Genomic DNA, 25,930 nt, shown 5'->3' with positions numbered 1-25,930 from the left:
GTAATCCAGTCTGGCAGTGTGCCGCGGGTTCGACTCCCGATCCCGACGGCCTTTACTGCATGTCACCCCCCCCATCTCTCTCCCAATTTCCTGTCAGCCTGCCCTGTACTGTATACCTATCCCTCTATAAAAAAAAAAAAAGAAAGAAAGATTCAATTCAGGAGACCGTGTTCAAATCCAGGGACCAGGGCAAAAGAGGAAAGGTACATAGATTAGTGCACTTTTTCTTGTCAAGATTTTTACGATTTTTACGGCTCTAGCAGTGATTCTCAACCCGTTTAATTTCAAGGACCCCCCCAGTTTGAAATGCATTAGTCTACGGACACCCAGTTAATTTTATCTCTGGGACCCCCAATTTATATTGTAAAATCAATGTTAATTTAACTCTGAGAGTATACAAATGGAACCAAATGGACCTGTACGTGCGCACTCACGCACGCACGCACACACACACACACACACACACACACACACACACACACACACACACACACAACACACACACACACACGGGCACACACGGGCACACACACACGGGCACATCCTGTCCACTCTGCCAAGGCAGCGTTTTGATGTGCTGAATCATTGAAGAGCCACAGATGGTGTGGAACATATCGTGGCTGTAGGGGGAGATTTAAAAAGAATAGCAGATCCACAAGTTCACAACATCTTTGAATATATATTCTTTGCGCCCCCCCCCCCCCCCCCCCCCCATTTCCTGAAAAGTCACGTTTTAGACATAATATGAGATTTCCACCCGACAGCGATGATGTGTGATATCTCCAAAAGAGCCTTGTCTCTTGAAACATTTCAGTCTCTCCATTGTGTTCCGAGCATGTTCTGATTGTGTGTGTGTGTGTGTGTGTGTGTGTGTGTGTGTGTGTGTGTGTGTGTGCGTGTGCGTGTGTGTGTGTGTGTGCGCTTGTGGTTGGGTGTGCATGCTTGTGTGCATGTTTGTGTTTGCATTACTAAGGAAACTAAGCCCAAAAACAACGTGACCTTACGGGGACATTGTGAGCTGGGGCCTTTTAGAGTTACAAATAATAAAAGATTGTTATGATTAGCTATTCAGGGTTTAGATTAGGGGTTGTTAAAAGTCAAGTTAAAAAAAACACACGGAAAAGAAACGTGCAAGCGTGCAAGCGTGCGTGTGTGCGCCTGTGTTCCTGACACAGACCACATTTGGGGACAAATGTTGGGCATGAAACCACTTATTTGGCGTCTGTCTGCATGTCAAATTGGGGATAAGATTGGTGTCACCACTTCCACTTAAAGCTTCTAGTAAAGTTCCATAGAGTTGAGGTTGGGGTAAGTAAGGGATGAGTTGTGTGTGTGTGTGTGTGTGTGTGTGTGTGTGTGTGTGTGTGTGTGTGTGTGTGTGACTATTATGGGATAGCCGTGTTACTTAGGTCAGTGAAGGATGCCAGGGTGAGGGCGCCTTGTGGAGCAGATTGTTGCCCCTGGCAACTCCCAAACCGTCCCAGGCTCACATAGTCAGTTGCCAATCATAGAAACAGAGCTCACAGAACAGACATTCGAATATTTCGAATCAGGAAGCCTGTCTTCTCCCCCCCCCCTCTCTATAAAGTGAAACCTGCGACCCCCCCCTACGAAGCTATGTTGATCCCTTCTCTATAACGGAACAGCGTCTTGTTGCTGGGCTGACACACCACCTTTGCTCTAAAAAAGTCAACCTTATCTTTGTGTGTAGCCTACCAGTGGATTCTATGTGTGAGCTATGAGCGTTTATTTTTTAATTAGGAGGATTTAACGGGAGCATATTTATATATACATATGACTAGTGTGCGTTACTGACGCGCGGCACTAGCAGCGAGCCGAGGCGGCATGGTGTCTGCTAGGATCATCCTCAGCTTCCCAATATGAGGTAGGCAGCTGCATGACGCCGGTAACTCCTTTTTCTCCTGTATTTACTTCAACCAAAGTATTTGTGTGCCCATGTAATAAAGCAATCATCTAAGAGGGATGAGGTTTGCAGATATTTGTAATATGTGTTATTCCGCGATAGGTTGTTCAGGACAGGAGAGAGATGAGCTCAGTGGTTGTGTTTTGGAAACGGGACGGTTTGGGAAAGGCATTGGTGTCAGCCAACCGCCGGCTATCTTCTTCTCCTTTATCCTCCTCTCGTATCGCAGCCTGTCCTCCTCCACGCGTGCTGGTCATGGTCTGCTATAATACGTAAGAATGTCCGAAACCATCCCTTGTACACTGGGCGCACTGGGGATTCATTCAGCCCCGACCAATCGAACCGCCTGAGGAGGAAAAGAAAGTGTTTGCTGTTGTAATTTTTATCAAGGCATGGGAAGGGAATAGTATTTTAAGTCCAGTACGAAAATTGCACTTTGAAATTGGTCTGCATGGTCTGCATCTGGAAATGTCGATATGCAAAGTTGTTTTTTTCCCTGGGAGGGGGGGCGAGTTAAAAATGTCCATGTTCTACATAGCTTGTGATTTGCATAAAGCCAAACTAGGATGTTCAGCCTCTTTCTCTGATGTTCCTGCAACTGAAGCAAGCTGCTGTAAACCGGTGCTCAACTGTGCGCTCTCTCTCTCTCTCTCTCTCTCTCTCTCTCTCTCTCTCTCTCTCTCTCTCTCTCTCTCACCAACCTTTCTGCATGTCTAATTATTACTGCATCTACTATAGCTGTAGCTATGCTTCCTGTACAGCAGATATAGTTACCAGCACTATATTTCACGGGGTAAATAGTATGGAACATGGAAGAGCATGGAACAGCATCTCTGCATGCGCTCCGGCTACTTAAGGCTGGGACAGAAATAGTTATAGCAGGGAGAGCTGAGGTAAACGTTCGGGAAGGTGAAATATAGGCTAGAGAAGTGATTCTCAAGCTTCTTTTAATTTCAGGGACCCCCCCGGTGTGACACCTCATTTGGTACGATTTGTATCCCAATTAACACCATAGAATCAACTACCCCCCATTTGAGAAACACTGTGCTCTACAGTGTGGCTTAAGGAGGGCAAAAATAAACGATAATGCAAGAGGAAATGACTCAATATCACAGCAAGGTGATAGGGCTGAACAGAAGGAGGAAAGAGCAGAGAAACGTTCAAGGTTTCCTGTTGAACGTTAAATACATCCTGGTAGATTCTCTTACAGACACACACTGGGTGCCATTGTTCTCCATTCTAGATTAGAATCCTCTGTTGCGCTGCACATATATGACTGTCTGGAAGCCTGACTCAGCCATATTGTGCTGCGTTAACACCAGCCCTCCATGATAAAAAAAACAACTTTAAAGCAGTGTTTCCCAAACCTTTTCATGTCAAGGATGCGCAAATCAATGATGCATTTGGCCGCAGACCCCCCGCCGGGGTCTGAAAACATATCAGGCTTTTTGTTTTGAAAATGTCAGCTATTTCTATTTTTGAACAGGCTAATTTTGAACACTTGCTGCCGGGGGGACCCCGTGGAACCCCCCCTCAAGGACCCCCACTGTCTTACAATACAAACCCACTGGGTTCCATTGTTCTCCATGCTAGATAAGAATAGTTTCTTGCGATGTGTACTACTGTCTGGGAGTCTGACTCAGCCAGATTGTGTTGCGTAACGCTGCCCCTCCATGATGAAAAGCCCTTTAAAGACCTACTGTGTGGCCGCTGCCGATAAACAGTAGTGGAAAAAGTAACAGTACTTCCTTCTTTAAAAAAAAAACGTCAGTGAAACTGAAAGTGTCAATGCTGCAATATAGAGATACTATGTTACAAGTAAAAGTCCGGAATTCAAAATTTACAATAGTATTGGTATAATTATTTTTAGAAAATTGTACATAAGTAGAAAGTACTCTTTAAGCAGAATGTCTGATTTAATCAGTACTGTACCTCTTCAGTACAGAGGTACAGTACTGTACTTAGCTAATTTACACCACTACCGATAAACAAGGGGGGGTTGTGCTGTTGTCATAACACGCCGACTCTCTCCCTCACCTGCACACACGCACGCACGCATGCACGCACGCACGCAAACATGCACGCACGCACGCAGACACGCACGCACGCATGCACGCAAACATGCACGCACGCAAACACGCACGCACACACACCTACTGTAACACTGCAGTAGCCAAAGCAAGACAAACTTAGCTGCTGCAGGTCATCTGCTATAGTGGGACCGAGACGCAGTTGTTTTCACAGACCTGACATAAGCTCTGGAAGTTGAGCCCCATGTCTTTTATAGTGGAGCTTATATTGGGGAAGGATTTTCAACATGATTTTGCACACGTTGCAGGCAGTGGTGGACAAGTACAGTTACTTTACTCAAGTTATTTTGTTTAGTATGTGTCGCAGAATGTGACACGTTGTGTGAGCTTGTACATCGATGATGATGGTACATCGCTTTAGTTGGGGGGGAAATGTCTAAACTTCAACACAGTATAATGCTTTGATATTAAAAAGACAATATGATCTGCAGTCTGTAGTTTTTAAAGCAATTACTCCAGTACTTTAACTCGACTACAAATTTGACTGAGGAACTTTCACTTGTAGTTGAGTAATATTTGAGCAAACTTTGACTCAATATTGTGGTTGAGTACTTTCCCCCTAAGATACAGTATGTGTCACAACTGAAGGAAAACGTGAGAGAAAGGTAGTTTCCATTATTATGACTTACTATACTTGACATTTAACCACTTGAAGCCCAGCATCCTTATTCTGGGGGGATCATTCACCAAAAATAACTGCTAAAATATCAGAATGTGATGCACTGAGCTTGTAGAACGGCTATTTTTGCAGCATTAGTAAGGTCCTTGCATTGGCCTTTTCCCCTTCTTGTCACTTGTGTTGTGTAGACTTCCTGTTTCACTCAAACACACTGTTTTGAAGACAGCCCTGGCTGCCACACGACAAGACTGATCCCTGATCAGCACACAGGCAACAAAGTGCTCATCTTCCCTCGCCGTTTGGCCTGCCACTAAGATACGTTTATTATGCATGTAAGCCCTAATGCCCTATACGTAGCCCAGCGACCTGAAACTACTGTCATGTCTTTGTCAACACACTGCATTGCTGCTCATATTAAATGTTGATAGGGGGACAAAAAGGACTTTTCACAACAAGCACTCAGACTGGCGACCCAATAGGATCCACCGCCTGATCCAGCCGGCGCCCAGCCCTCTATACAAGAAATCACGCTAGGCTATTTTCTCACCCTGGTTGCTATGGGCCATAATAACAGGTCCTATACGGTGATGAACAGTAAAAGCATGTTTCTTAACCAACAATGAATGGGGTTGTATTGTGCGTTTGACGCACAGCGCCAACAATACCTCATTCAGTAAAGTAAGGATATAATTACCCCCTGTGTGAACATTGTAAGTTAGAATGCGTGGCTACAGTTAAAAGACCTGCACTCATGGCGCCCGCTTTTACATGAAATGTCACTGTTTTTATTACCTTTAGTGTCAGTTAATTTTGCATTGATGAGACACGTTGTGAGCTTGTAGATCTGCTATTAAAATGTTTATGTACTGTATATAATCTTAGAAGATTTTGGATCTATAATAACGGCAATGAATGTACTTTTAATGTATTCTTGTACGTCTAAAAGCAAGTACTCCAACTCAAGCACAAGTTTGACAGAGCAAACTTCACTTGTACTTGAAGTGAAGTGTACTCACTTTGAGTATTCATACTTTGACTCAAGTATTAGGGTTTAGTACGTTGTCCCCACGCTGCCCACTCTACTGTATTAATACCACACACATGTCATGTGTCAGCACATTCAATGTGCTATTTAGCGCTGTGGTTTACAATCTAAATATGGGTTAGTGTTGTCTCCCAGGCTTCCAGGCTGTTGTTTGAACACAAACCATGGTTTACGTTGACACTTGATGCTGAAAGAACGCTACTACCTTTCTCTTCTTTGTGATCGTGGTTTTATTTTTTTTATCCAAACATCATAAATATAGGCACATTATATAATATATTAGATACAAATACTTTAAACTTCTACCCTAATACATATCCGAGGCAATCATTGTACTTTGTTATATAGTATAAGTATATTTTGATGGCAATACTTTACTACATTTACAGCAGTGGTTCCCAGCAGTGGACCCACAAGTAGTTCGACTATTTTCACACAATATTTATCTCTGAACAATATTAACCTTGAACCTTGGTTCTGAGTCCTTTTTTTCCCTACGTGGTGGTATTGCTACTTTTACTTAAAGTACTGCATTCCTCCAACAGTGAAAATCCAGAGGAAAATCTCCTGTTTTGGCAACAAAACTTAAGAGAACTGAGCGAGACGAGTACAGAGACACGCACGCACGCACGCAGTCATGGTGCTCATTACCTTGCTCCTGTGCCTTTTATCACTGCCTCTTTGTGTGTGTGTGTGTGTGTGTGTGTGTGTGTGTGTGTGTGTGTGTGTGTGTGTGTGTGTGTGTGTGTGTGTGCGTGTGCGTGTGCGTGCGTGCGTGCACGTGCATGCGTGCGTGCGTGTGTAAGGTGATAGTGGATCTTTAGTGTGTGCAGCCCACAGAGGAGAGTCTCATTCATTCTGTAAAGCTGCTTCAGTTTATGGTGGAAGTCTAGCGGAGGAACGGATAACACCGCAGGACACCGCCTCTTCTCAATCATCGGCCCCCGTGGACCCCCAGCTTCCCAAATGGGACCCTTGTGTCCAAAACGAGCAAAATATGAACATGAGCACATGAGGGCAAACAGTCGTTTTATCTGATCACAGCAGAGATTACGGTTAGAAGATAAAGGAGGATGATCGTGTTTTGAATGTGGAGAAGATAAGATAAGACAACATAGAAATAATAGTCTGTGTTGGAGCAGGATTGAGTTTCAGTATTTGCACATACTGTACTGTTTACAGTAGGACATACATCCTGGCTCCCACGGTTTTCAACTGCGTCGTTCCGCCTACAGTTAATAATAATGCAGACCGTTCTGAACATTTGTGTTAAGATGAGGCGGGTTTCGTGTGCAGCCATACTGTAATTAAATAACTCCTACAAAGGAGTCTAAGCCAATCTAGCTAGCGTCTTAACAAACATGGTCATTTGAAAAGATATTTGTTTGATTCGACTCAAAAACTCACCTCTGTTTAAAGCTGAACGTTGCGAAATTCAGAAAAGGAAGCTGTCATCTTCCAGTGAAAGGGGACAGCTTCCTCCTCTGAACTTTGACCAGGTGGAATTAGAGACATCTCTGTAGCAGTTTGTAGATTGTGGAATTTAGAGAGTCAGAGAGACTTATTTCCCCTCTGGCTCAGCTATGTGTACACTACAGTAAAATCCTCATTGATAATTTAACCCTGAGTGGTATAACCTCAGAGTTAGATTAAACCCCATCATTTTACGGTGTGTGTGCCTCCAGCAAGGAAGTGAGGTAACCCAACAGCGCCAGTTTTTGCTCAAAAAGCAAATTTCATCTCATGGGTTTATTAGGGACATGTCGTAAGGCTGTGTCTATACAGATTTAATTAGCAGAAAAACAGATGGCAACCCCCTGCAGCAAAACTGACACTAGCTGCTTGGGTTTACTGTACATGTGGAACTAGTTCCCTCATGTTGTTGATTTGTCGGTGTGTGTGTTTTAATAGACAGGTGCCTTCAAGAGAGTTTGTTGCTCTGACATACTATACTGACTGTTGTTTGTGGTCGTTAATGTTAAAATGCTATTTCTTACAATTCGTAACATCTCTCTCGCTCTTTGTATCTGCATCTTCTTTTTTCTGCTTTCACCTTTTGACATGCTTGGATCTCAAGTGAACTTCCTCTTTATGGCGGCATTAATAGGAAGTAGACATACCGGGCAAGCATTTATCTGTGCTGTAAGTGAATGATATTTACTGGTTAAAACAGTCTATTTCTATCAATTCTGGAAAGAGAACCCCATTTTACAGCTTCAATTTTATAGTGCTCCAGTTCCAATTTTGCCTACTCAGGGTTTTGTGTCATATCTCATTTCACTTGTTTATCCTGTAGGCTATTTGAGTTTCTTTCTCCTGGTATCCTGGCCTGAAAATGTATTTTACGTTTACTAAAGAATTGCTGAGACAGGGAGACATGTTACTGAACAACCACTCATAGCAATGATTACTATCATGGGAATGTAAAGGAAAAGAAAAGACCTGGATGCCATCGTGCAGTGGTTCTCAAAATGGGGTCCAGGGGGGACCCTACTCGAGGGGGTTCCCAGTGGACCATTACAGGTCTGTTACTCTGAGAGCATACAAACAGTTCCATTTGTACACTTTCAGAGATATGGGGGTTGTTGATTATTATTAATATTCTTTTTGTTTTAAGTTTGTGAATGCTTTGGATCCACAAGGGTTGAGGGTCGTTCTCAGTTTGTTTCTCTGTCTGCATTGCAGAGTGTCCGGTAAAATGAGCGGGAGCAACATGGAACTTGACCGCTGCTGCCAACAGGGGTCAGTAGAGAGCCTCACCCAATCGGTACGCTGCGGCCTGGGCAGTGCCAGTCTGCCCACAGCCTCCACGGACAGTCTGAACGCTGACACTGGTGAGTACTGCTGATTATAGCTGTGTGTACTGTACTGTATTGTGTCTAGTACTACTAATTATAGCTGTGTACTGTACTGTGTATTGCGGGTCAAGTCAGTTATGGGTATAGTTTACAAGTGACCTTTGATCTATACCTCTTTACTGATATGTTTGTATGGTGACGAGTCATATGGTGATGCACCGTAATGAAAGTCCACGGAGGGTTGTGGTTTCATTTGAGGAAGTGACTTGTCGCCAGTGGTGGAAAAAGTACTCAATTGTTTTACTTAAGTAAAAGTATCAATACTGCAATGTAGAACTACTCCGTTACAAGTAAAAGTCCACAATTTATGCAGCATGTATTTCAAAAGTACCCATTGTACCGAATGTCTCATTTTAAGTTTTCAAATGTATTAAGAGATCTGCTATTTTCAAATGGCCGAAATGTACAGTATATGGGCTGAAGTGATTAATGTATGTTTTGTAATAATAACTAATAAGTAACTAGTAACTAAAGTTTTCAAATTAATGTAGTGGAGTAGAAGTAAAAGTATTGGAAATTGGAAATACTCAAGTAAAGTACAAATACCTCAAAATTTGTACTCAGCCCATGTTATTTGAGTCAAAGTAGAGATACTCTTGGTCAAATGTTACTTGTCATGTTGCTCAGTCAAAAACACAGTATTCAAAACTACAAATTTCATTTTTTATATATCGATGCATATAGCAATGAATTTCAGAAAGTTAGAAAAACAGCGAGATTAGCCGATCTGCAAGCTCACGACGCATTGTGATTGTGCATTTGTGGGACTCATTTGTAAAACTAGTTTCACTGCTTTACTTAAGGACAGTAGTACTCAAGTAAAAATACTTTTTGACTGTCCACCACTGTTCATCGTCTAAAGGGGAACTCAGAGCAGTGCCAGATACTGTGTTGTCTGTGTACTACTGTAATGAGTATTGTTATGAAATAATCTGTCCAAATTATAATGTCCAAATTCTAGCGAGTTAACTTGATATTCATAGAATTTAAATTATTTTGAAGGCTATCTACTGTTCAGAGAATATAATCTATGAAACAATGAGAGCCTCCGGACTTCAGCCCGGTATGTTTATGAAAGATCTCTATCTTGCCCTTTGAATAATGTGCGGTCACGTTCCGCTAAGAGAAAGCATGGGATTCCACTGAAACTGAGTTGGAAGGACAATATACAAAAGGTTATTTTAACTTGTAAAATGAGATAACAGATGGTCTGCTTATTGCTTTCTTTCTCTCATCGTCCTCTTTCAGAATGTAATATACTCTGTCTGGGACTTGGCCCGGATGATTTTGGCTTTGACATAATAATAATAATCCAAAATGACATCTCGTGGATGTCACTTGAATTTGAGAAGATGCGGTCCAATTGAGGAAACGGAGATACGCGCCCCAGTAATCTCACGCTGTTCGTGGATTTGGAGTTCAGTGTCTGTTCTCTATGCGCTGGATGTAAATCTCTGTGGATCTCCTCAGACAGTTTTAATTGCTGTAACTTCCTGGGGAATGTTTGAACAGATAATTATGGAGTCAGATAATGAGGGAAAAAAAGGGGCCTGGGCTACTTCCTAAACGGTATACTTTCTTCATTACGGTCTTCCCCTTCCATGAAAGCAGTCATTTACAGTCGACACCACACAATTATCTCAGCATCTCCTCTCATCTAATGCAATGTCAACATTTCAGTTTAGTCTTTAATTCTGCCATTTTGTCATAGCTGTACGGAAGGCATTTCTGAGCATCACCTTCGATGCTGAATCGTGTAGCCACCAGGTTTGCGTGGTCATCATCTACTTAAAACTTCAATACAAATGCTTCCGAAGGGTTAAAGCACTGGTATGGCAACTGCATGGCAGCTGTTTATTTTACAAAACGGCAATAATAGAAACATATATAAAACCTTAAAATACAAAACCTTTTCTCAGGTGTTTTCCATCGCTAAAAAAAACACTTGCGTGAAATGAGAAATGATTAGAATATGAAATACAATAAAATGAATGAAAATGAAGTACATTATAGTACAGCAGAAAGGAAAACAAGCTCTAATCTCCAGAACAGTATGGTCAAAATCTACACCATAGGGCAAAGTTCATACATTTTACCTCCTATACCGATAATATTATATTGTTAGTTCATCACTATTGTCATTGTGTAACCCTCGTTCATGGCAATAAAGGTGTGTTTGTGCTGGATGGGTGTGTGAGTGTGTAGTAAATGTGCGTAGTAACACAGTGGCCACTGTCACCGACAAAACATGTGCTGATGACTCGGTACAGTCTTCAGTGTCTACCACGATTGTGGAGGCTGTTCATATTTAAACATTAACCACAGATGGGTGTGTCACGGTGTCCTATTCTGTATCTACAGTATGTCTGCTGGCCGGCATACCTGACTGTCTGTATCTCTGTCTCAAACACAAACACTCATCATTTTGAATCTCTGCAGTGTCTTCAGGGCTATTCTACCTACCCAGTGCAATTAACGTACATGTTCTTTTAAATGGCAAACTTTTGATAGTTATTTCAGTGGTATCACGAATAGACAAAGCGGTATCTTCATCGTGTACTGAAGACATGGCCTCTTCAGACTACAACTCACCCCCCTACCCACACATGTCTATTTTACTATACAGATATGTGTTGGTTAACATTATTATTTCTTAATAAGTAATTAATTTGTCAAGAACCCAAATCTAATAATATTAATTTTGAATAATGTAGAATTTATTTTTATGAATTTATTTATTTTAAACATAAATATTCTCTTCTGGGGGTTCCTTGCACAAAATACCGTATGCAGATGGGGGTCCACGGCCGAAAATTATTTTATATATCAATTTGGGGCTCCTTGGCACAGAAAAAGGTGAGAACTACTGGTCTAAAAGACATATTTATTTCTTCGTGTTTATTCTCAGGCTCTCGAGATGCATCACGGATGGCTTCCTGTTCTTCTCCGTTTCCAAGAAGTCCGATAACTTCAGCTCCGGGCTCGCCTCGCCCAGACCCGTTCAACAACGGCGGTGGCCAGCCCCCGCCCCGCCCAGACCCGTTCAACAACGGCGGCCCCCAGCCCCCGCCCCGCCCAGACCCGTTTAACAACGGCGGCCCCCAGCCCCCGCCCCGCCCAGACCCGTTCAACAACGGCCTGAGCGGCGGCGGCCAGCCCCCGCCACTCCCGGAAAAGAAGATGGTCAACCGCACCGTGTCCGCCCCCGACGCCGCCAGCGGAAAGCCCTTCGTCCGCGCCTACCCTCGCCTTCCGTTCAGCGGCTCGGAGAGCAACGTGTGCCGACCCGCCAACGGCGGCTCTTCCCGGGCCAGCTTGCCGTCCAGCCCCGTGGACCCGCGGCCTCTCTTCTCTTCCAGGTCATTTTTGGTTTTGCTTTTTTTGAGTGGTGCAACCACTCCAAGGAACAGCAATGTCCGTGTTCACCTATGTGTTGTTCACCTATGTGTTGTTCACCTATGTGACGTTAATGAGCCAATGACTGAGTACCAGTAGGGGCGCTGTTGTGCCAGAAACAGAGAGAGAGAGAGATAGTATTAGTGCTGCACTGTTGCCTGCTAATGAGAGAGAGAGAGGAGAGGAGAGGTGTGATTTTTTTCATTAGTTTTGATTTATTTTTTATCTGTTTAGCATTTGTTTTCACATTGGTTTTGCTAGTTTCGTTAAATTTTTTGAAGGTTTTTTTGGTGTTAGTTTTTTTCTTTTTTAATATGGGGTAGTCAAGACCCCATAGTCAAGAGAAAAATATAGCGAATATAGCCTATCTACAAACTCACTTGTATATTGACTACTTTCAAAGATGTTTTAAGAAATATTGGAAGATTTCATATCCACCCAAAACATTAGGCTTGTATTTGAAATATCAGCCAACGCAGGGAAGCTGGAAGTACCCTCACTAAAAACGCGGGGACAACGCTCCACACGTCCCAAACTCTTCTCCCTTCTGGCTCCAAAACTGTGGAATGCACTTCCCATTGCAGTCAGAACTGCAGCATCACTCCCAATCTTCCGCCGTAGTCTGAAAACCCACCTTTTCAGACTCCATCATGACCCATAGCACTTACCCCACCCCCTTAGATAGCATTTCTATAGACTTAGATAGCATTTGATACAGACTTATAGCATGTTATGTAGACAGCATAAGTGCATTGTATGTAGTCATAGCACGTCATAGTACATATGTATAGCATAGTAGTATAGATGTATAGTTTATATGTATAGTTTCATTATATAGATATTCCACTGTTACTTTCTTAGCTTACGCATGTTTCATGATAAATGTTTTTATGTGATGTATTCCCATGCTTTTTGTTCTTGCTTAATGTAAATCGCTCTGGATTAAGAGCGTCTGCTAAATGCCTAAATTGTAAATTGTAAATATTTATTTTAGTTAAGTTTGTTAGCGTTTATTTGTAAAGCATCATTTTCTTTCACGGTTCTTTTTTTAGTTTTAGTTAACTAATCATAACCCTGGGTTCCTCTCTTGCAGTGAGTCTCTGGAGCGCTACCACGCCCCGCTAACCCGTCCCTCGCGCTCCCGGACGCTGGACGAGGCGCCAAAGACCCGCGGCGGGCGCCTGGGCGTCCACTGCCGGGGCAGCGTGACCTGCTCGTCATCCCCCCAGCTCAGCGCGCCCTTCTCGGCCCCGGAGACGCCGTGCTCCGCGGCGGCGCCCAACCCGGGCTCCAGCCTGCAGCTGCAGACCCTGCTCAGCAACATCGACAGCCGGGAGGGGGTCTACTCCAAGCTCGGCGGCCTCTACGCGGAGTCCCTGCGGCGGCTGGCTCTGAAGTGCGAGGACCACTTCACGCGCTCCCAGAGGAGCCCGCTGAGGTTCGACGAGAGCAACTGGTCCCTGTTCAAGCTCACCTGCAACAGGCCCAGCTGCAACGCGGGCGACGCCGTGTACTACGCGGCCGCCTGTGCCTCGGACGCCAGCAGCTCCTACGCCGTCAAGGTAAATAGAATCACACGTTCCCTTCAATCAGGCTTTAATCTCTTGAACCCTATACAGTATATGAAAATAAGAACTGAAATGATAAATTCCACTTGTTTGTGTGTAGTTTTCAAACACTGAGCGGCAATTGTTGGTTTCGTGGAATCTAAATTATTTTATAATGTTTTCCAGCTGAACATTAGTCTGCATGTGAGAATCTCACTTTGACTGAAGGAGAATTGGAGCTGAATTGAAATCGACCCTGGAAGAAGCTAAAATTAATATATGTTCCCTTTGATTCTTCTTTTTTTTCTGCAGATCTGTAAAAGTCCATCCATGGAAGCCAAGCAGGGTCACCTGTATGGCTTATCAGTGCAGCAGAGCATGCCACCTCACTTCAACCTCCAGCAGGACTGCGGCCACTTCAACGCCTGTGTCCCCCAGAGCATGTTGCCCTTTGACGAGGCCTCCTCCCAGCCCTCCCTCCCCGTGCAGCAGGCGGATCGTGAGCGGGTGGTGGTCATCACCCGCGAGGTGCCCCAGCAGAGCACCGCTGACTTCGTGCGGGAGTGGGAGGCGTTCCACAAGGCCCAGCCGGAGGTGTACGAGCGCCGCATCTGCTTCCTCCTCTTGCAGCTCTGCAGCGGACTGGAGCACCTGAAGGAGAACGGCGTCACGCACCGCGACCTCTGCTTGGAGAACCTTCTGCTGGTGCCTCACCACCGCCGGCTGTCAGCGGCGCAGCAAGGCCACGTGCCCACTCCCATGCCGCCGCAGCCCGCCGCCAACGACTGCGTCACCAGCAACGGTTCGGGCGCCGGCGACAGCCAGCGCCACCTCCCGCGGCTGCTCATCAGCAACTTCGCCAAGGCCAAGCGGCGTTCTGCGGAGGACGCCGCCTCGGCCAGCACCGACCCGCGGGTCAAGCGCGACCACGCCAGGCTGGCGCCGGAGATCGTCTCGGCCGCGCAGTACCGCAAGTTCGACGAGTTCCAGACGGGCATCCTGATCTACGAGCTGCTCCACCAGCCCAACCCGTTCGAAGTGAGCCCGGCGCTGAAGGAGCAAGACTACTCCTGCGAGGACCTGCCCCCCATCCCGGCCCTGTCCATCTATTCGGCCGGCCTGCGGCGGTTGGCCCAGCTCCTGCTCCAGCCCGACCCCATCAAACGCATCCACATCCAGGAGGCCAAGCGTGTCCTCCAGAGCCTGCTCTGGGGCCCCAGGAAGGACCTGATGGAGCAGCACGGCTCCGGGGGAGGCCCGGTGGAGGGATCTCGTCACGAGGGCCTCCTCAACTGGCTGGATGTGAAACGGGCCCTGCTGATGATGAAGTTCGCCGAGCGTTCCCTGGAGCCGGAGAGGAACGCTGAGCTGGAGGACTGGCTGTGCTGCCAGTACTTCTCCTCTGCCCACCCTCTGTCTCTCTGCCATACCGCTGAGCTGCTCTACTCGCTCAAGTGAAAATGGGACGATGCGCGGGGTGCTGATATGTATTAGCGCTGCAACTGTCGGGTGTCTTCTTAGCGACTGTTCTTACGATAACCTTTCCGATTGATCGACCAATCGGGAAGCATGTTTTCCGCAAACAGCTGATCTATAAGCTCACAGCGTGTATCGGATATCGATCTATTGTGAGTTTGTAGATTTATGTAGGTTTGTAATATTTTTTTAAAGTCTGTTTGATCAATTAGTTTGATTTACTGTTGCAGCACTAATATGTATGCATGGATACGTGCGTGCGCAAAAGAGCGACCGGTGACGACAATATTCATGTCTCGACATCTCCCCCATCGTGTCCAGACAGTGTTGATGCTGTGGATTGCCCCCGCCATAAGGACGGAACTCCCTGTGGGAAATAATGTGAACCTGCCTGCTTATCGGTCTGCGCTACTGCCACATGCATGATCGCCATGCATCCAGGCCCTCTCTCGTCCACACGCCACACATGCATGAGAGCCATGCGTCCAGTCCATACGTTTTACACATCCAATGTACTGCCATAGGAGACTAAATGACCTGCATAAACTCTGTGATGAACTGAGTAAATATGATATAGTATTTTATATATATATATATATATATATATATGTATATATATATATATATATACACACATACACACCCACAATACATTGGACACATTCACGGAAATGTTTGCTCACAAATAAGGACTGATTTGTGCCAATGAGGCTGACAAATACATATGATATACAATATGGACTTACAGTATGAACAGTGTTCATGGTTATATACAGTACCTCTGCCAAACCTTCAGTGATGACACTGTATTGTGTGTTTATCAACTATTTACCAAACATTTGTACTTAAATAGGCTTATAATGCATTTTTTCCTTTTATTATTCCGTTTTGCATCTTAATTTGCAACTAACTTTAATTTCTCTAAACATCCATAAAGGTGGCATCAACAGTAGACTAATCTTACTGCACCATTGATGTATTGAATGGGCACATGCGCTCACTCAGTGAATTCCATCTTGCAACACCATAGTCTATTGTAAATAATGATCATAAAAAGCCATGCTGCCTAATGTCACATAATGTGATTAATTTGATGAAACAATTGGCAGCGTATGTTACTGTTACAGCCAACCCCCCCCCCATCATATTTCATAGCTTTTGTTAATGCTTTTGGTGTAATGACTTTGTGTCATGGTGCCTTTTGTTCTCTATGTTACAGTAACTGAGAATTTCATATGTAAATGTTTATATTGCTTCCAACGTTGTGAAACTGGACTTTCACAGAATGTTCTGGGAACAGTGAGAGCTTTGTACAGAGATTTGTAGATGATATGGAAAGAGAATGAGCCCAAGCAGGTCTTAAAATGCCATGGATACATCCATATGAGCAGTGATGAAAATACATATTTATGATACTATGTACTATTTGATATGCTGTAGTAATCACTGGATTGCTTTTGTTTATTCACATGTTTACCGGTTAGCCTTGGGGTCAGCCCATGATGGCTACTGAAATAGCTTCAGTTTCTGAACTTCTTTTTTTTTACCAACAATGTATCTCTTCAAAAAGCAGAGAGCTGCAAGAATTTAACGGTCCATATGCTGGTATTACTATATGACTTCTGTTGTGATGAAAATGAAAACATGCCATGATCTGGTCTCATCTAATACAATATTAATATACACATTTGTTTTTGTGTGAATCCTTCTAATTGCCATCTATCAATAAACATATATTTTCTCACAATAACCGCAGTGTTCCAGTCCTTTGAGTGGTTCAGTATGCAGTGTATTGAAAAATAATGCAATGCTGTGTAACAACCACAACAAATCCATAAATACTTTACTTTACCATATTTTGTGCATGTTCACAGGTGAAAAGAAGCTACAATTGCAGATCTACAAGCTCACAACGCATCACTGTGGGGTGCTCTTGTCATCATACATCAATTTATGTTAGCGGATATTTGACATTGCTACATGTTTGTTTGTTTTTTGCAACAATTTTCTTCATTTTGTTGAGGAAATGCAGAACCAGATCACTCATAGCATCTCTGAGGATAGAATTCTGGATGAGCAGGACATGTGCAGCATTTATTTTGAACGAAATGGGCCACTCTTTGGAACTTTGGAAGGCAATGTTAGCCAATCAGTGTAGAATCTGAGAAATCCAACGGACTCGTCTTGATCACATGACTACAGAGATCATGTGTACCGATTTGTGTGAGATTTGGATGAAATCTGTGCGACTAACATAAGCAATGTGTTTTGCAGAAATCGGCCTCATGGTAATGTAATTTTTTTACATATATTATACATATATAAATATTTGAAGTTTTTCGGAAGACTTAGGTCAGGCTTTAGAAGGCGTTTTTAGAATCGGCCTTAGGCCTAAATAGGTTGGTGCAGTTGTTGTGAACCCCAGTGAGGCCAATTAAATGCCATGCAGACTAGGACACTGATTGATTCATTTGATTTCTGTTCATTTCAAATGATTCACTACAGCTGCAATGAACCTGGTGATTACTGAAGTTAGACAATGTGCACAGTGCACTGAGCTACCCAGCTGAGCTACTGACCTTGTTGGCGATAATTATTATATTAACCAATTGCTACCTTATACTACACAGAGAAAACTACGTTTAAAATAGTTTGTAGAACGTTGTCTGGACGTTGGCTGGTCCGGCCATTCTATCTTAGCATGGACCAGCTAGGTCATTGTTTGATTTTGGATTTCGTTAGATTAACTTCACGCCACACTCCTCACTCAGTTTCAGCCTGGGACCGAGGCTACCTTCACACAGGCCGGTTACATGCAGAACCTGCAGCTCTCACTATACTGAGTAGGCCTACGTACCCTACAACATCACTCTTCTCCGGCCATGCGTACCATGTAAGCCCTTGTTATGCTCTATATTGACTTGAATATTATTTGTATGCAACATGTTGATCTGTTATTGATCACTTTGCCATAATGTGGAGTACTTTGCCATAACATCCATATGTTCTAGTGCCTAATACCAGTGCTATTTGTACCGTTTATTCTGTTAGATTTTGATGAAAGTTACATAATTGACTTGCTTTGCAATGTGGCTTGTAGCCTGTATCTATCATTGATATCCTTGGCATTGCAATATTATTATTCATATGGTTTTATTGTCTGAATGCTATAGTTATGTATTCCATTTCTTATTGTTTCTAGAAAGTAGAAACCAAGGCTTAATGGAGAAATAAAAGTGTCATCTTGTTGAATATACCTTAGGTGTCACAGAACTTCTCTTTGACTGGAGAAACTTGGGTGGTCAGCTGAGCTCATAGCCAACAACCTACCAGCTAATATTTAATAGTGCAGTGTCTGAACAGCATCAGACCAAGAGTGCCAGATGTATCTTTGATGGATGCAGTCTGACATTTGTGTTAGCGTCGACATACAAATGTCTTCACCTTCACCTATCCCGTAACCCCGGAGGGTCGTTGGGGCACCACAGACGATCTTCTGACCAGCTCTCTCCATCCCTCTCTGTCCTCGGCAGCTCTCATTGCCTCGCTGAGTTTCAAGTGTGTCCATTCTCCGATGTTATCTTCCCATCTTTTCTTCTTCTTCTTCTCCTGCCACCTCGTACTGTGCCTTGCAGGATGGTCTTTGCAAGGCCTGAGGATCTGGTGATGTGTCCGTACCACCTCAGTTTACGCTTTATGACAGTGGTCAGAAGGTCATCATATGGGCAAATGTCACACTCGATAAACGACATTTCTGCAGACAGTCATGGTACAATAAGCTAGCTAACCTTCTAACACCCTAAATGTATTATCATAATGTTACTGTAGCATTCTCATAGCCTGGCATATGGCCAGACTAGTATCACTGCGTAGATATCGCCCCAGGGAGAACTTCAATGTTCACCAGTTGATAAACTATCATGTATATTCTTTATGTACCCAAACTGTAATAGAAACTATTTTACCATAGATCTAAGCTACTACTACTCCAGTCCTGAGCTTGAAATGTTAGAATTTACAAAATGCTGTCTGTACTCTATGTATCCCACATTGATCCAGGTATACAACTGAAAGTTAAAGGGAGTTCTAAACTTTAGCAGGTTTGGTGTTAATTGGTACTTTTCTATGTGTCTTGCAGATGAAAATCACAGTGATATATGGGACCTGGAGTGTTGCATCAGAGCTTATAGCTGGCCCTCTGAGGCAGGAAACTGTCACCACGGTACGCCAGTAAAAAGTGTCATCTGTATTCTGTATGTAAAGGTAAACTTGGACGAAGTGATGTGTACAAACATAAAGCTAGTGTTCATTGCTGTAACACCTAATAATGATGGGTAATGCTCTAAATCTAAACTCTGTAAACTGTGCTCTTATTCTCTCAGTACTTCTGAAGCGCCATGGCAACCGACACCGTTATCCAGACTCTCTCAGCTGTTGGTCTCCAACCGTCTCCTCCTGAGAAGCTCTTCAATGTACCCGTATCTGCAACCATCTCCTGTGAGAAACTCTTCAATGTATCTGCAACCATCTCCTGTGAGAAACGCTTCAATGTATCGGCAACCATGCGTACTATGTAAGCCCTTGTTATGCTCTATATTGACTTGAATATTATTTGTATTCAACATGTTGATCTGTTATTGATCACGTTGCCATAATGTGGAGTACTTTGCCATACTACATCCACATATGTTCTAGTGCCTAAATGCCAGTGCTATTTGTACAGTTTATTCTGTTACCAGATGTTGATGAAAGTTACATAATTGACTTGCTTTGCAATGTGGCTTGTAGCCTGTATCATTGACCCTTGCCATTGCAATATTATTATCTATATCCTCCTGTACGCATACCAATGCAACTAGTCAAAACTCCTTGCAACACAACCGTCCGAACCAATTCCTTGCAACTGCCATTGGGTATAATGATTGCAAGTGATGCAACGGTTTTGTTGCGACTAGTTGCATTGGTGTGGTTTGGACTTCAGCCTAAAGTTTATTTACAAACTTGAAACTAGCATCTTTCTAGGCAGGCATTGCCAGGGTGATCGCTCTGACAATACCAGGCTAGTATGTTTTTGTCTATATTTCCCCATTTCTATGCATGTAAGCAGTGTCATCCAGCGCCTCCTGTAGTAGTTCCTCTGATCCTCATCTCTGTGACCGCTGTTCGTTTCTCCTGTGTCTGGCTGCAGCCGTCTCTTCTGTTCCTGTGAGAAACTCTTTAATAGCCTTTTAATGGAAGTTTAACAAACTTGAAACTAGGTTAATTATTTAAGTGTCAATTTATGCCACCTCGTGGCCCATCTACATGGGATTATATCACACCTTTTTCATAGTTACAATATTCAAACACAACACAAATACCGACATAACATTGATATAAAACATATCGGCATAGTTAATATTGAACCAAGTTTTTCCTGACCCTCTAATAAAAAGGACCATTCAACACAAAATGATACTCCTTCTCTATTTAATTGAGCACACAATTGGCAGATTTGATCTTCTTCATCCAACCCAACATGACTAACTGTTTAAATATGAATCATGTCTATACATGATGGATTCATGTTCTCAGTTGCCACGACTGATTTCAGTCATTTGTATTCCATGGAGGTCTTCTATAGTGTGTCCTGCACCAATCTACAAGCACGTCGCAGTGAGACGTTTAGGACACAAGAAACACTTTCCTGGGGTTTTTATGTGTTTTTAGTTGGGTCAATGATGCCATGTTATGACCAAGCTTTGTCATGAAAATGTAGTCTTCACTTCCTTCCTGAACTACAAGTCCCACCTCTACGCAGCCTCCCCCGGGCCTTTCAAAGCATTTTTGGTCATTGTAGGAATTCAGCAATCCAGTCAAACTCTAACACACAGACTTCAATATTTTACTGGCCATGGGGTGCAAATTTAAAATTGTGCTACGGTATGATTCTTTTATGTACATTCTATGCAGTTATTCCTTTGACTAAACTGAAAAAGCAATACAATTTGAATCACAAAAATAAAATAAAATTGTGCTACGGTCATCTACTACAAATACTATTAACATTGAGTGACTGCGGTTTCTTCCAGCGGTGCACTTAAGTGTGTAGGATAGTGATACACAGCTAGTGTGTGTGGTGACTCATTTCACGCTGTTTCACAAATTGCGTATTAGGACTTGGCAACATTTTTCACTTCAGATTTTATTTGGCTTTAATCCATGTATGCCTTTTTTATTTTGTATACATCAGGAAGTGTCTCCTCTGATCCTCCTCTCATCCCTGAGACCTCTGCTGCTCTTGAGTCTCTCCTGTTGGACGACGGACACTTCTGCTTCTGCTGGACAAAAGTACTCAACCCCAATACTTGGAGTCAAAAGTGTATGTGGACAAATATTACTCGGCTACAAGAATACTTAAGTATTCAAAAGTACAAACACAAAGTGTGTTTTTGGTTTTGGGTGGGCCATATGGAAAAATATATCACTGTTTTTTTTTTTTCAAGCAGTCCCACGATATTATCACTGTTTTTAATGCATTACTTAACCGTACAACCCCTTTACTTTAGCATTTTTATGTGAGAACTTTGGGGAACTCGGATTAGGGAAAGGGTGATCCATCATATCAGATTTTTCTTTATCAGGCTCCCAGCCCAGCCTCCCTGGACTCCCAGCATCTTTTCACTTGCAGGATGTATATAGGGCTGCTGTCCCCACCTAGTGGCTGTATATGCATATTACAGGTTCTCTCGCCTTGAGCATACATATTACAGGCACACTTAACTTGTATACTACTATTACTTGTATTTGAAATATGTAGTGGTGGAAGACGTTTTTAACGGTTACGGTGGTAATTACAGGCCACATCATGTGTAAAGGTCCTAAAATGTTGGCATCAAAACAAACGCAATGCAAAAGTAGAACAGTAATGGGTCTTTTTTATTTTATTATATATTTGGGACTTTCTGCCTTGTTTGATAGAGATGGTAGACTGACAAGAAATGGGGGGGGGAGAGATGGGGAGTGACACGTCCGGGCCCATAATCATTTATTAGTCAATGTATGTTTTGAATTAATCAAGTAACTAGTAAGGCCTGGTATAAGTGGGGTGCAGAGACCCTCGGAGACCTGATGGGTTGCATTTGGAACACTCAAGAAACCCTAACTAAGAGTGTGTATGCATATCGGTATTCTAGTGTTTTCAAAGACACTAGAATACCGATATCAGAATGCACAAACAGTAGTTATTTTAGTACATTTCTTGTTAAATGTATTAACCTTTAGCAATACACATTTTTGTTAATTGGCTAATTAGTTACATAGGATATAGCAGTTTTTGGACAACAGTAATTTCACAATAATCCTCTGTAGCCACTAGCCAGTCACCCAAAATTCGAGAGGACCTGTGATGTCTTTTTATTTGTTTTTGGTCGTTAATGTCCACAGAGGTCTGCTCTGCCGGAAACCTTGCGAAAAGACGTTATGGCCATTTTTGTATACAACAACATAGACTGACACATATAAGGCAACATTTTCCAAATTTCATCATGTTTTAAGTAGCATGTGACATGTCAAACTAGGTTCATGAGTCTGAATCCATTCCAAGCATTAGTTATGCACAAAAACACTCATTGGTCTAAAAAAGGAACAGTGTCTATACATTAAATGTGCAATAAATTCAATTCTTATTTGAAAAAGATTACTCCTAAATCTCGAGGGTACATTCTAAATAAACTAATATTTAAACACCTGATCTTGTGGAAAAGTAAAATCGGTTTGGATAAAGCTAGCAGATGGCTTGTTCAGGAAATGTTACTTTTCGTGAGAAAATACGGATGTATTCCAGAAGAATACGGATGAAAACAGTCCTTAGTTTGAAACAATATGATGTCTTGAGTCCATATCTCTAATGGAGCGCATAAATTATTCAGAATGATGAAATGTCACAAACTACTTTATTTTGCCTTATATTGGTTGTCTATGGTGTGGTATACAGAAATGGCCATAACCTTTTTTCGCAATGTTTTCGGCAGAGTGAATGGATGAAACCCAAATAAATCTGGTTAATCTCTATTCCTTGAGCTTTTGGGCCTGTGGCTCCCCGGCTAACTACGAATTATTTCGTATATTTATTTATATATGTATATAAATATCTCTGCTGTCGGGAGGAAACCTCATAACTCCAAAATTATACATTTTTCAGGAAATTAAGAAAACCTCAAGCTTTTAAAACAAAGCAATACAGCGTCATCAAAGTTGGTGTTTTAACTTTATATATTGTCAATTACTTCCAAGAGAGGGGGAGAGGTGGTGCAGTCATCCCCAGCCGCTCGTTGGAGAGCGGCCACCGCGCATCTGCCCTAAAGTAGGATGCTCTCCTCGTGCTGGTCCGCCCCTTTCCCCTGGTACCACCCAAGGGCTCCATTCAGCTCTCTCTGCTCCAGAACGGAGCCTCATGGCACAGACACTCCTTTTCCTGCCCGAAAAGAGCAGATCTACAAGCTTGCCGTGGATAAGCACCGCTTATTTATAACACTTCTCCCTCACATGAGGCTCATGTAGCGGACAGATCAGACGCTGCTTAATAACCACAATTCAGACACATAGTTTCAGGGGTTCAACATTTTATTTGACATTATTGTGTTTCTCCACCTGGACTTTGAGCTTCAAAATGTTGGCGCCCGTGTCTTTGGTCCATGGGAGCTGGCCGTTTTGGGCCGTCAGTTGAGACTGGGGGAGTCCCGGAATATGGGGGTATGCAGAATAGCAGGCAGTGTAGGATGTCCACCGACTCAGTGGGAAGGTCATTGGGAATGGAGACCAAGGAGAATGCGATGCTGGCCCTGGGGATTTTTTTATTTGCGTGCCTCCACAGATTTTTGACAGCCTTAGACATAGCCACACCCGAATATTCCTGTTTAACATCAGGTCCGAAAGACTTTTCGGAGTTTCGCAAGGATTTCTAGATAAGATTATCGCCGCGTGGAGGACGACGCTCTCCTAAAAACGTCGATCTGGACCCTGTGGTCATAAAGCGTGGGAATGGTGTTGAGGTTTTCATCCTCCATTAATATGACGGGCCTGATGCCCTTGATACACCAGTCTCCATCGGGGGTGCCTGAACAGTCTGGCTAGTGGCGGACCTGGCGAAGTGTCTCCTAGTAAGGACTCCCCGGACATGTCCGAATCGCTGGTACTACCAGAGCTGTGGGTCGGCTGTGCCCGGCCCCAGAAGGAGGCAGGGATCATATTTTTTGTTACCATGACCGTATTGGCCGCCGCCCTGTGATTGAGTTTGATATGTGCTATTTGACAGGCCGAAGACCAAGAGGTTTCCAGGTCCTGGCATGGGAGGCTCACTAAAGTGTTCAGGAGGGTGGAAATTTGTTCGGCGTAATATACCTCCAGAGTCCGATAATGCGAGGTCATCCAATGCCGAGTTGCATCCTCGAGGTTCCGTTTAGTGGCGGTATCGGCATCCGAGGGGGTGACCGTCAGTGTGACCTGACACATTTTAGCTTCATGGTCGGCCGGGTAAAGGTGTGACGCCGGTAACCTCCTCAAAGCGGTGACCCGCTTTGAGGAGGGAAACCAGCGTCAGTGGAACGCTATGGAGAAGCAGGTGCCTCTTCAGATTAGTGAAACTGTGACCACACTGCTTACATATTTTTACCAGGTAAAGTTGACGTCTTTCAGCATGGGTAGCCGAGGACGTCGCGGATAGAGCTGGGAAAACTCCATTTCAAGAGCCTGGAACACTCCTCCGTAGACTAGCTGTAGTGTGTGTGTGCTGCGCCCCTTCCACATCAGACATGGGCTGTAGCTCAGCCTGCCCGGTGCCGATACGACCAGGCAGAGAAGCTAAGCTAGCCGAGGAGGTGACGGTCGCCGACAGAGCCGGGAACCCTCCAGTGCCTCCACCAAAATCCCGGAACGCTCTGGAACACGACGCAGTAGCCCCATGTCCTGCAGGCAAAACAGTTACAGCAAAACAGTTACAGCAGCCACATGGACAATCGCCTTCCCAAGCCGCGCTTCCCAATACCAAATTGCCTGCGAATTGGAAAGCCTGAGACATTAAACGGCAAGTCGAACCGACTGCCCGCCGGACTCCATTCCACGGCATCAGAATGATCTGACCGAAGTCAATCGGCTGAGATTGGAGGTTAATGTTGATGTTGAAGTTTAAGGTTAACCCGAAAGTTTGTCCCATTTTTATTCTCTTGTCTCTCCCGCTCTCTGACTCCTTGCTCTTGGGTACTCTAGGGTGCATTACCGCCACCAACTGGACTGGAGGGTAAAGAGCAAATTATGCATAAATGACAAATAAATGCTCTCTCCCCCCCCCCCCCCCCCCCAGTGGCGAAAGATAATACATCTGGGATGTCATTATTGTTTTAATTATGTATTAATACTTTTAACAACAGTTAAACCTTTTTGTGGAATTTAAATGCATTTTGTTCATCTTTCCAGCAAGAAATTGACATTGTTTTTCTAAGGGATAGAATAAAGAGCAAACAAAGTGAAAAAATAATTATATCCGATCTACAAGCTCACAATGCAATGATTTCCACATGGACAAAACAAAGTGGTGTTTTGTAATAAGGCCACAATGAATGGCCTGGTTCTATCGTTTTTATGTTAAATACATGCCAAGATGAATTAGAACGTGCTTACCCTGAGAAGTTATGTTACCCGAAGCATCCGAGTGACGAAGACAAGTTTGTTTACCGCATGGGTCTGGGCCTGCCTACAGGCTACAGGCACTGTTGTGTAATGTATACATTACAGGCCTACAGCCTGTAGTGTATGTACCGGTAAATGCTCAGGGCTGTGCGCATGGATGATCTACGTCTCCCGGAAGGTGTTCTGTTGGTAGGAGGAGACTGTGCCTTTATGCCACGTTGATGTGGAGAGAGCAGAGTGAGTGGGGACGTGGACGACGGTGGAATTCACTCCACTCAACTCTGTCTGCAGCAGAGCGAGAGAGCCACGC

The 25,930-nt window shown here is 43.7% G+C and overlaps 1 protein-coding gene across 1 annotated transcript in view; it reads left to right on the top strand.

The window, feature by feature from the left end:
* prag1 (PEAK1 related, kinase-activating pseudokinase 1) overlaps positions 1-16,668 on the top strand; it is a 30,182-nt gene extending 13,514 nt beyond the window's left edge. Inside the window, exons 4-7 of the mRNA XM_080755956.1 lie at positions 8,364-8,512; positions 11,445-11,895; positions 13,026-13,494; positions 13,792-16,668. Coding sequence (XP_080612082.1) covers positions 8,364-8,512; positions 11,445-11,895; positions 13,026-13,494; positions 13,792-14,937 — 2,215 coding nt within the window. The 3' untranslated portion in view covers positions 14,938-16,668. The remainder of the gene's footprint in view (positions 1-8,363; positions 8,513-11,444; positions 11,896-13,025; positions 13,495-13,791) is intronic.
* Positions 16,669-25,930: the final 9,262 nt, after the last annotated feature.

This window comes from Protomyctophum bolini (genome assembly GCF_963924005.1).
Source record: "Protomyctophum bolini genome assembly, chromosome: 22".
NCBI classification, from domain to species: Eukaryota; Metazoa; Chordata; class Actinopteri; order Myctophiformes; family Myctophidae; genus Protomyctophum; species Protomyctophum bolini.
Note: the sequence above shows the minus strand (reverse complement) of the source record. Positions and strands in the feature narration are given on the sequence as shown.